General features: G+C 34.9%; 1 protein-coding gene across 2 annotated transcripts in view; it reads right to left on the bottom strand.

The window, feature by feature from the left end:
* DCHS2 (dachsous cadherin-related 2) overlaps positions 1-13,341 on the bottom strand; it is a 210,927-nt gene that overhangs the window by 111,651 nt on the left and 85,935 nt on the right. For both annotated transcript variants that reach the window (XM_074338416.1, XM_019733266.2), the window contains exon 2: positions 5,562-5,753. In XM_074338416.1, the coding sequence (XP_074194517.1) occupies positions 5,562-5,753 (192 nt within the window). The remainder of the gene's footprint in view (positions 1-5,561; positions 5,754-13,341) is intronic.

The raw sequence follows: 13,341 nt of genomic DNA, 5'->3' as shown, positions 1-13,341 counted from the left end.
AGTAAACAGATGAAAAATAAACAGGAAAATCTCCGCAACAGAGTTGGTGAAAAAAAATAGCATAAAACAGTGTTCATAGTAAGCTATCTTTGCTGTAATGTAAAGGAAATCAGACAAGCTATTTCTAAAATGTACTTAGAAGTATAAATTGTCAGGAATAGCCAAGGCAACCTTGAAATGAAGAACAAAGCTAAAAGAAGGCATATATCATGACCTATTATGAAGTTAAAACAATTAAAAGAATATGAACGTAGCACAAAGTTAGACAAATAAGTCAAAAATAGGATGTCCAGAAATAGAGACATACATATGCAGTCACATGATTTGTGACAAAAGTGACACTTCAGTGCAGTGAGGAAAGAATGATAATTTCAATAAATGGTGCTGGGTCAACCGAATATCCATACTGGAAAAAAAAGTCTTTCTTCCACATTGAAAAAACAAGTGTACAGCAGAAGAAAGGAAATAATAAAAATAAGAGCAGAACTAAATGAAATAGAGAACAAAAAGACAATAGAAAAAATTAATGTTACAAAGAGCTGGTTCTTTGAAAAGATTAACAAAATTGGCAACCCCTTGGCTAGACTCACTAAGATAAAAAGAGAGAAGACACTAATAAATAAAATCAGAAATGAAAAAGGGGAAGTTATCATGGATGCCACAGAAATACAGAGGATCATCCAAGAATACTATGAAGGACTATATGCCACCAAATTCAATAACCTAGAAGAAATGGACAAGTTCTTAGAAACATATAGCCTTCCTAGACTGAACCATGAAGAACTGGAAATTCTAAATAAACCGATCACCAGTAACGAAATTGAATCAGTCATCCAAAACCTTCCCAAAAGCAAAAGTCTGGGACCAGATGGCTTCACTAGTGAATTCTACCAAACCTTCAAAGAGGATCTAATACCAATCCTGCTCAAACTCTTCCAAAAAATTGAAGACGAGACAGTACTCCCTAACTCATTTTATGAGGCCAACATTACCTGATACCAAAACCTGGTAAGGACAACACAAAAAAAGAAAACTACAGACCAATATCTCTGATGAATACAGATGCAAAAATCCTAAACAAAATTCTAGCAAATCGAATGCAGCAATGCATTAAAAAGATTATTCATCACGACCATGTGGGGTTCATCCCTGGGGCACAAGGATGGTTCAACATCCGCAAATCCATCAATGTGATACATCACGTAAACAAAATAAAGGACAAAAATCATATGATTATATCAATTGATGCAGAAAAAGCATTTGACAAGATACAGCATCCATTTATAATTAAAACACTTAATAAAAAAAGTATAAAAGGAAAGCAACTTAACATAATAAAGGCCATATATGACAAACCCTCAGCTAATCTCATAATTAACGGTGAAAAACTGAAGCCCTTTGCTCTACATTCAGGAACACGACAGGGCTATCCCCTATCACTTCTGCTTTTCAACATAGTGTTGGAAGTCCTCACCGGAGCAATCAGGCAAGAGGAATAAATAAAAGGCATCCAAATTGGGAATGAAGAAGTTAAATTGTCACTCTTTGCAGATGACATGATACTATACATAGAAAACCCTAAAGACTCCACCAAAAAGCTATTAGAAACAATCAACGAATACAGTAAAGTTGCCGGCAACAAAATCAATGTACAAAAGTCCATTGCATTCCTATATACTAACAATGAAATCTCAGAAAAAGAAATAAAAAAAATACTTTTGCAATTGCAGAAAAAGAATAAAATACCCAGGAATAAACTTAATCAAGTATGTGAAAAACCTATATGCTGAAAACTATAAGACATTTTTAAAAGAAATTGAAGAAGACACAAAGAAATGGAAAGACATTCCATGCTCATGGATTGGAAGAATCAACATAGTTAAAATGGACATATTACCCAAAGCAATATACAGATTTAATGCGATTCCCATCAAAATCCCAATGGCATTTTTTAAAGAAATAGAACAAAAACTCATCAGATTTGTTTGGAACCACAAAAGACCCCGAATAGCTAAAGCAATCTTAAGAAAAAAGAACAATGCTGGAGGTATCACACTCCCTGACTTCAGCTTGTACTACAGGGCTACAATAATCAAAACACCATGGTATTGGCAGAAAAACGAACACAAAGACCAATGGAATGGAACTGAGAACCCAGAAATAAAACCACATAAATATTGACAGATAATTTTTGACAAAGAAGCAAAAAACATACAATGGAGAAAAGACAGCCTCTTCAATAAATGGTGCTGGTAGAATTGGAAAGCCACATGCAAAAGAATGAAACTGGACTGCTACCTGTCACCATGTACCAAAATTAATTCAAAATGGATCAAAGACTTAAGCATAAGACCTGAAACAATAAACTGCATAGAAGAAAACATAGGTACTTAACTTACGGACCTTGAGTTCTAAGAGCATTTTATGAATTTGACTCCAAAGGCAAAGGAAGTAAAAGCTAAAATAAATGAATGGGACTATATGAAACTTAAAAGCTTCTGCACAGCAAAAGAAATCACCGACAAAATAAAGAGGCAACCAACTGAATGGGAGATTTTTGCAAACAGTGCCTTTGATAAGGGGCTAATATCCAAAATATACAAGGAACTCATACAACTCAATAACAAAAAAAACAAACAACCCAAGTGAAAAATTGACAGAGGACCTGAAGAGACATTTCTCCAAAGAGGACATACAAATGGCAAATAGACATAAGAAAAAATGCTCAACATCACTAATCATCAGAGCAATGCAAATAACAAAAATGAGAGATCACCTCACACCTGTTAGAATGGCTATCATCAACAAGACAAATAGTAACAAGTGTTGGAGAGGCTGTGGAGAAAAAGGAACCCTCATACACTGTTGGTGGGAATGCAGACTGGTGCAGCCACTATGGAAGGCAGTGTGGAGGTTCCTCAAAAAATTACAAATAGAATTACCATATGATCCAGCAATCCCTCTCCTGGGTATCTATCCAAAAAATCTGAAAACATTTATACATAAAGACAAGTGTGCTCCAATGTTCATTGCAGCTTTATTTATGGTCGCCAAGACATGGAAACAACCAAAATGTCCTTCGATAGATGAATGGATAAAGAAGTTGTGGTATATATACACAATGGAATGCTATTCGGTGATAACAAAAGATGGTTTAGGACCATTTGTGACTACATGGATGGATCTAGAGATTATAATGCTAAGCAAAATAAGTCAGACTGAAAAAGCAGAGAACCATATGATTTCACTGATATTTGGTATATAAACCAAAAACAACCAAAGAACAAGACAAACAAATGAGAAACAAAAGCTCATAGACACAGACAATAGTTTAGTGGTTACCAGAGGGTAAGGGGGGAGGGTGATGGTAGATGAGGGTAAAGGGGATCAAATACATGGTGATGGAAGGAGAACTGACTCTGGGTGGTGAACACACAATGTGATTTATAGATGATTTAATACAGAATTGTACACCTGAAATCTATGTAATTTTACTAACAATTATCACCCCAATAAACTTTAATTAAAAAAAAACACAAGTGTAAACAGTAAAACAATAAAGTTTTTGTAAAAACAACATAAGAGAATACCTTCATGTGTCTAAGGTAAGCAAGTACTTAAAAGGACAGAAGTACTAGTTGTAAAGGGAAACAAATTGATAAACCAAGCTTTATTAGAATTAAGAACTTCTGTTCCTCAAAAAACATCATTAAGGGAATGAAAATGCAAGCCACAGAATGGGAGAAGATATATGCAATAAATTTATCCAACAAAGAACTTGCTTGCCAAAATATAAAGCATTCAAACAAATTAATAAGTAAAAGAAGCCAACAGTACAACAGAAAATGGGTAAAGAATTCAATAGACACTTCACAAAATAAGTTATACAAATAGCCAATAAACACATGAAAAACATGCTCAATTCAGTAGTCATCAAGATAATGCAAAATAAAGCCCCAATGTCATATACCGCTACACAGGTACCAGAATTGCTACAAGTAAAAAGATCTTAAATAAAATTTTCATACCCTATTGGTGGGAGTATAAATTAGTACGACCATTTTGAAAAGTTGTTTGGCTTTCTCATGATTTAGCAATTCCACCCCTAAATATATATTCACTATAAGTGCTTACATTTGTTCACCAAATTACATGCATTGAGACATTTAATAGAAGCACTATTTGTAATTGCTTAAAATGGGTATCATCAATTACAGAATACACAAAAAATTATCATTATAAACCAATGAGAATAAATGAACTACTGCTACACACAATAGTATGAATAATTATCAGAAATAATGCTCAGCAAGAGAAACAATCAAAACACATACTGTATAAATCCATTCACCGAAAGTTTAAAAATTAGGCAAATAATGTTTGGTATTAGATGTCAATAGTGATTATTCTTAAAGGGTGAGAGGGTGGAAGGGAGAGTTACAGCAAGAAGCCAACAGAGGGGTTTCCAGGGTGCTGATAATGTTTCTTCATCTGCTTCCACGCATGTGTTCATTTTACAAAAATCTGATAAGCTTTACTTATGACTTACGCATTTTCTGCATGCATTTTACATGTCAACTTAAAAGTTGCAAAAAAAAAAAGCAGCGAAGAGCCAAATTGAAGGTTTCTCCATTGATCTCAGATGGTCGATATTAACATCAGAAAGGATAAGGTCAGCAATGTATGAAACAGATCAAATATATTAAAATCCAAGAATTTATAATCAAACTAGGAAAAAATTATCAGTACTCTTTGGACATGGTAAATGCACTAACTCATTACTCTAAAATCTGATAAAAAGAAATAATCAAGTATTATCCTGCCTTTCCTGTATGAATTATATTTCAGAGTAATCAAATAGTTGATGAAAGAATATTCTTCTTAGTTGAAGACTCCAGGTAATAAATGCAAAAGGAATAGTAGAATTCAAAACTCACTATATCAGAGCCCTTAGTGAAATTATGGTGTGTGTCTGGTGATACAATAAGAAGCATACCGTATCAACAAATGAACCAAAAACTAATCAGGTCTCCGGTTCTAAATACCAGTTTATAGGACATATGATAAAAGAACACATTAAATGAATCCTAAGGATGTAATCAGCCATAGTCAGAATGCAGAAAATTTACAGTGCAAATGACTTGATTTCTTCCAAAAATAAATATCCTAGGAGACAAGGTAAGGGGAGGAGGGATTGACTGAAACCTAAAGAAGAAAGGAATCAAATCAATTTGTGGACTTATTTGGATCTTCATTCAAACAAGCCAACTATTAAAAGACATTTTTAGATAATACAGAATCTTTTAATGGAAAAATATGACTAATTAATTTTTTGTAGTCATGTTTTTAAAACATCATAATCTGTTAGAGATACTGAACTATCTATGAATGAAATGATATAACGTCCGGTACTTGCTTCAAAATTCTCCAGCAAAGAAAAAGAGGTAGTGATTTCTGAAACAATATTGGCCAACAGTTGATTGATAATTCTTGGTAATCTCCAGTGTGTACTCAGTGGTTCATTTTTGAGTCTGTTTAAAATTTCATACATGAAGACTTACCCCATCCCTAGCTTTCACCAAGAGATCATAGGTGGCTGGATCCTGTTCCCTGTCGATATCTTGAGAAACACAGATTCGCCCATCACGTGGGTCTATCCGGAAGGCTTGAGGTGCTTCATAGCTTTGGAATCCATCATAAAGAGAATACTCAACCAAGCCATAGAGTCCTGCATCTGCGTCGGAGGCTTTTACCTATGAGACAGGAGATTGACCAGTGAGGAAATAGAAATGCTAGCATCACTTTCCAGTTGGTCATGAATTACTATCATGACTCGCACAACCAAGTAACCCCCATAGCTATTCACAAAGTGTGGGCTTTGGTTTCATGTCTCTTTCCTCTTACCTTCCGTGACAACTTCCCCTCACTTTTCCCCTCCCTTTGTCAGTTCTCCTTTTTAGCCTCCTTTGCCCATTCCTACAGTTTCACGGAATCTCTGAAAGTTTGAGTTCCTTGGGCTTCAGCCCTCAGTCCCTTTGCCTTCTTATTCCTCTCACTATATTTGAATGAGCTCATCCGATCTCAAGGATTCAAAACCATCACATATACAAACAACTTGACAACATATCTGTGGATCTCCTTTCATACCTTTCATACCTAAACCCTTCAAGTGATGGGATGCACACTTTCAGAACAGCAAGGGAAGGGCAGAGAAACCAAAGCAGTAAGTGGCATAATTCCTAGTTATCTAATCCAACTGACAGAATTCACCCTGGAGTATGAGGTTTGAATTTCCCAAGCCTGGTTTCCTCCCAGGAGTACCCCCATCAGGGTCCCGCACAGTCGTGCAGAGTGAGTACTGCACAGAGGCCCCTCGCCCAGGGGGTGCACGGGGATGATGTGCAACCTATGCTACACTTGCCAAAACACGCACACTGACATGGAGTAACAACTGTCCAGAAGAAAGGGCACCTTACTATTTAACCATAAACACCATTTATGTTAGCAGTGGTCACATTTCACTGGACAGAACTAGTTAACATGGCTTCAACCTAATTCAAAGAGAGACTGGGAAATGTGGAGGGTCACAAAGATATTTAGTGAATACAAATAGTCTCTGCCATGAAAAGTGCCTTTATGTCTTCACATGAAAACAAGCATAGAAGATTATGTAGGTCTCCACATAGCCTCTACTATGCAGTGACATTTAAGCAGTGGAGAGTCATATCCCCAATGTGATCCTACTATACAGATTTAGTTTGGGCAATCCTACATATTTCTGTAAGGCTTTTAGGAGGGGGGCAAACTAGAAGATAGTTTGCATTATTACATTTCTACTATGCTCATTTAACTCTAGATTGAAAAAAAAAGATCTTCTCTTCATCAATACCATATACATGCAGGAGTTATACCCCAATTATTATGCTTCTCAAACAAAATCCCATCCCAATAACATGTTCACCAACCAAAGTTCTCAACAAGCAGGACCCTTCATGCCATTATATCTTGAGCATATAACTAGAATGTGACTTTGGGGGCTATTTGTGTAGTCTAGATGAGTGTTTATCAATCATCACGGTCAAGTTTGCCCTCAAGGGGACATTTGGCAATGCCTGGAGACATTGTTGATTGTCATGGCTGAAGCCAGAGATGCTGTTAAACATCCGACAATGCACTGGACAGACCCCATGACAAACAATTCTCTGACCCAAAACATCAACAGTGCTAAGTTAAGAACCCTGCACCTGAGGAAGCTCTTAACAACTGGAAATATTACTTCCCTCTTTAATTGTCTTTATTTTTTTCAATTAATGACACAGTCTTTTAAGTTTATCTCCACTCTCATCTATCTCGTATTCTCCTGCAAAATGTCATCTTGTACAACTAGCTAACATGTTTGTGAGTTATTCTTCTCATCAGATGGGCTGAACCAGGAAACCCACAAACTTCCCCACTACAAAGAACTAAATTCCAAGTACATTTGGTCTATTCCATTCTGGCAGCTGTTAATGATTTAGTAGCCTCAAGTTCCCCAAGACACCAAATATATCTTCTAAACCCATATGGTATTCTCAATAACGTTGGCTTCACTGGAAGATAAATAGAACGAACTTAGAATTCTGAAACTCATTCTCAGCCTTTCATAGAACATATTAACAAGTAATTTAATGTATATAAAACAAGTTTCCTTCTCTTCACTTTCAAAACCTTTTTCTCATCTGGATTTTTGGCAAAGAAAAATATAAGGAGTTGAAAGTGGGATAAGAGCACTGATCTCAATTTACGTTAGCAGTTCAGATTCTGAGTTTCAAAATCATAAAATAAGAATGCATTCCCCCTCTTTGTACTCAACTCTCTAAAAAATATTGACCTAATATTCCAGAAAAACATATCCCACCTAGTAATGTTTTGTCTTGAACACCTATAATTAAGTTGGCATTGTTATGAGGTCTATATTTCCCAAAATTCATTGATGTACACATAAAATGTAGGCAATTTAAATAATAGAAAATGGAAATGGCTTTGTCAGCTCTTCAAAAAGAAATCCTGATTAGTAAATAAGCTCAGTGGACCTTTCCTTCCGGGATAGCTGCTTAAAGAAACAGAGAAGCATCTGGTCAGTGTATTACCATAATCGTATGGCGCTATATCAGAGGATGTCTCAGCGGGTTTTATCCCTGAATCTCCTCCAAGAGCCACATTCCAGCACTCTGAGTGCCTTCCTTGTGTTCCTCATCTTGATCTCAATTCACCTGTTTTAGACTGAGATGAATTTGATGATTTTACTTTAAATGTATTCCAACTCAGAACTGATCTCCCTTAGCCTGATATTTTACAAATTTAATGGAGGCATTATAAAAATGCAAAATATTAATAAGATATTAATATAGCCCTGATTGCATTATTAGCTTCCTGAAATTTAAATAATTTTTACCACTTCCTTCAGTGTTAAAAGAAAGACATTCTTTTAACATCTGGGTAAGGATTCCTCCACATGAATGTGTCATGGAGACAGAAGACACACTGAGAACACTGGCACTTTGAAAGCATGTTTGCATGTCCCACAAGTGGAATGGATCTATTTGCATTCCCCTCACCAGCACAGTCCCCCCACCCACTTAGGAAGGTCTCCCCTTCAACAGCTGGGTAGCTGTTGCCCAGCCAATCACATAGGCACCCAAAACCCAAAGTCAACCCAAAGTCATAGGGTAATATATTGTCAACCATATCACTTAATTCAGTGGCATTTATAAAAAAGCCTCAGAGCCCAGTCAAAAAAAATGAACAATCAAACAAAAAAGTCCTAAAAAAGAAAATGTCTGCACTTTAGATGAAATTTAAAATTAAATAACTCACTTTATTTTTTCTTGTTATAATTTCCAAAATTATATGCTATGTCTATGAGCATACAACATTTTGCTTGAAGGAACAAAGTTATTGACACAACAAACTCACACATCAAACAGAAAGAAGAAAAAAGCAAAAAAGAAATCACTAACTTTTTACATTTGAAGCACTTGGCCAACCACTGATCTTGCAGCTAAAACTGGATTAAAATAGTAAAATAGTTCAGTGGAAGTTGGATTCAGCACTGGGACCACAACGGATGGTCCCCATATGCAAGTATGCTACTCTCTGAACACAATTTTGGCAAGTTTACCAACGACCTGTATCTTACCAAGTCTAATAATCAAGGCTGGGTCCTTATTTTCTACACCACTCGGCCATTTCTCACCCAGTTCATCATCTCCTTATTGAAACACTTCATCAGACACCACACTCTGACTCTCCTCCTCCTCCTACACCTCACTGACTCCCGTCAGCTTCCTTTACTGGCTCTGAGTTCGCTTCCCTGCCTCGGAACACTAGAGCACCCCAGAGCTCAGTCTTTGGACCACTTCTCTTTTCAACCCCCACTCATTCCCCTGGCCTGTAGTGGACCTTGCTCACTGTGGACAACTCTAACAAATTTGACTTGCACTTTATCTTAACCATCAGACCCTCCTTCTGTCGCTCAGAAGAACACCCCTCATCTTTGTCTGCTTGCGATATCCTATAATCCCCTGTGTTCTCGCTGCACTTGTGTGGGTTCCATTTTTTCCTTATCGTCCTCCAAGTTTTACTGGATTGCCGAGTCCAGTTTATGATTATGAAATAAAAACTAAACAATAACAAAAGAATAAGATATTTCACAATACCCCTCAAACACTCATTGAGGAACGTTTTTGTTCCTAAAACACAATCTATTAATCAATCTATATTATCATAGAATAAAATCCGAAATGCCAAAACTGGCAAAATTAAAAAGAAGAAAAAAAAAACTATCTTAAAGCATGTGGAACTATTCAGAATTTGGAAACAGAACTTTGTTTTATTTTCTCCTTTTAAAATGTATTTTCAGAGCTATTGATAGAGCTGTTAGGTGAATGAACTAATTACATATTCCCAAGATATGGTTAAAAAAAATGTTACTGTTCTGTTAACATGTTTTTATTGCCTTAATTGAACAATGGGATTAAGAAACCGCTAATCCTACTACTTATTGCCCTACTCTCTCCAAAAAAAGCAACCAAAGGAAATTTTGTGGAAGGAGACCAATGGGTGGGGATCAGGGGGTAACTTGTCCTGTGGTATTACAAAGCACACAATTAAAACAGTTGTGATCTAAAAATAGAACAGGCAGGCAAATAGTAGAACACAAAAGCGAGACCTGAAACACATGCTGGTAAAAGTAAAGTTTTTGTATATTACAAAGAAAACATCATAAACTATTGAGAAATGTGGGTTTATTCACGTAAGTTGCTGGAAAAAATTGGCAAGGTACATGGGGAAAAAAAATCAACTTTAATGTTAACCTCACACTAAAGTAATTTCTACACAGACATGTTGACTATAAATAACAAAATCATTTAAAGCACAAAGAATATATGTGGGAATATATGGCTGATTCTTATATTGGAAAGAAATTTCAAAGCAAAAAGGAATTACAAAATTAAAACAGATGGACAAAAATCACAAAGGAAAAAAATCGATACAATGACTGCATAATTATTTAAAATTCAACTATGTCAAAAGTACCATACACAAAAATATTTAAAGATAAATTAGGTATGATATCTGTAACAAATATAAAAAAGTTAATGTCCTTAATATGAAAGTGGGCATTTAAAAATAAAAATATATTGATTTCTTAATACAAAAATATAGGCAAAGGGCATAAACAATTCACAGAAAAATAAATATATTTAAGATATTAAGATATTCAGCTTTACAGTAATCAAATAAATGAAAAAGGAAATAGATTTCAAATATTGACAACCATTAAAATTAGCAACCAATAAAATAATTGGCAACCATTAAAGTAATAGCAATTTGAGAACCATTAAAATAATAAAAAATTGGGAACCATTAAAATAATATATTAAGTGGTGGCAAGGATGAAATAAATATACCCTTATTTTTAAAGTTTATCTTGAAAGTAACATTGCTTTTACCATATATAAATGGTAAACATTTTCCCAAATCTGAAAATATGCATCTGTTTTGACCCAATTAGTATATTTCTAGGAATATATGTAGACAGATATTTGCATGAAAGATATATACATAATACAGCATTATTTATTCAAAAAAACAAATGTCCAACAATAAAAGAATTAAGTGAATTATAATTCATCCATAAGATAGAATTCAATGTAGCCACAAAAATTTGTATTTAAGGACACATGTTTAGTAAAAAAGAAAAAAGTCAACTTATAGTATATAAAATATCCTATTTATGCAACAAATATCCAACATATAGAATAAAAATTAAAAAGAAATAAGTCAGAGGAGGGAACACTTCCAAACTCATCTTATGAGACCAGTATTATCCTGATATCAAAACCAGACAAGGACACTATATGAAAAGAATGTTACACATCAATATCCTTGATGAACAAAGATGCAAAAATCCTCAACAAAATATTAGCAAACCAAATACATTAAAATGATACTATCATGATAAAGTGGGATTTATTCCAGGGACACAAGGATGGTTCATCATCCACTAATCAATCAATGTGATACAGCACATTAACCAAATGAAGGATAAAAATCATATGATCATCTCAATAAACGCAGAAAAGCATTTGACAAAATTCAATATCCATTTATAATAAAAACTCTCAACAACATGGGTATGAGGGAATATACCTCAACAAATGAAGGTGATATATATCAACCCCACAGCAAACATCATACTCAACGATGAAAAGTTAAAAGCTTTTCTTCTAATATGAGCAGCAAGACAAGGGTGCCCACTCTTCCCACTCTTATTCAACATAGTATTGGAAGTACAAGTCAGAGCAATTAAATAAAAGGTATCTAAATCAGAAAGGAAGAAGTAAAACTGTTTCCATTTGCCGATGACATTATACTGTATGTAGAAAACCCTAAAGACTATATGGGGGGGGCGGAGAGAAAAGAACTAATAAACAAATACTGTAAAATGGCAGGATATGATATCAATATACAAAAATCATTTGCACTACTATAAAATAATAATGAATTATCAGACTATCAGAAGGAGATATTAAGAAAACAATCCTATTTATAATTCCACCAAAAAGAAAACAATACCTAGAAATGTGTTTTCATTTGACTTAAAAAATTGAGGAGTTATTCAAGGAAAGAATTCTTATTACCATTTTATAGGTTAGAAAATTGAGTGAGGTAAACATTTGTCATTTTGAAATGACTTCAGTCTAATGTATAACATGGGCGTGTGTGAGGTCCTCTCTGTGAGCTGGATTTATAGGCAAGTTTACTCTCCATTCATCACGGCCTCCATGTTCTATTCCTATAGGAAAGCTAAACTCAGAAGAAGAAGGAGGAGGGGGTGCGGAAGGGGAAGAGGAAGACACAAAGAATTACATGGCCAAAAATATTTTGTGTATCCAAAATGAACTTGTATTACAAATGCTATAGGATTTTCAGAAATACAAAGTCTAATATCGTAAATCCCTAAATGACAAACAAATTCCTGATAGGATCTTAGCTAAATACTTCCTCCAAGGTTTTATTTTTCTTAAGCGCAGACATAAATTCTTGGCCAGCATGAACTTTGCATGAGATTTGGCAAAAGAAACAGAGATTATAAAAGCTGATACTTTATTTCTATTATTTCTTCCTACCTCAAGTATTTCACAATGGCATTTATTTTTAAATATACCTCATATACACAGACATCAGTACTTTCAAACTGTTGAGTAAATGTCTCCTTTTGTCTCTCTGGAATCCCTGCTTTGGTGATCTCATCCAGTCTCATGACTTTAAATTTCTCCTATATCAAGACAACCCCAACTTCTTATTTCCAGCATGAACCCTTTCCTTGTTCTCCAGGCTCACATATAGAAGTACCTCCATGACTTGCCCACTAGGCATGGTTCATGGGCATCTCACATTCAACATGTCCAAAATAGAAATTTCAATTTCTTCTCCCCACTCCCACCCCAAGTCACTTCTCTCTGTCTTTTCCAATCAAATGGTATCTCTATCTACCCTGTAACTCAAGTCAAAAACCTAGGACTTACACTTCTACTTTTTCTCCTAACCATGAGAAAAAATACCCAGCAAAATAGTTATAGACTGTCTCTTAGCTTAGAAGCGGAAGTTATAGAATGATGCCGAGAGATCAAGTGAGATAAGTACAGGCTATTAAACATATATAAAAATAGTTGACTTCAAAAATAATTAAATAAGTTATGATCTAATCTTTTTTCGTTATTGTTCTATATTATTTTTACCTTTCAGGTTGGGAAAGATGAAAACTGCTTCTCACATCCAGTGAATGTTGAAGAC

Source organism: Rhinolophus sinicus, linkage group LG07, assembly GCF_036562045.2.
Source record: "Rhinolophus sinicus isolate RSC01 linkage group LG07, ASM3656204v1, whole genome shotgun sequence".
Classification (NCBI taxonomy): domain Eukaryota; kingdom Metazoa; phylum Chordata; class Mammalia; order Chiroptera; family Rhinolophidae; genus Rhinolophus; species Rhinolophus sinicus.
This window is presented reverse-complemented; position numbering and strand designations above follow the sequence as displayed.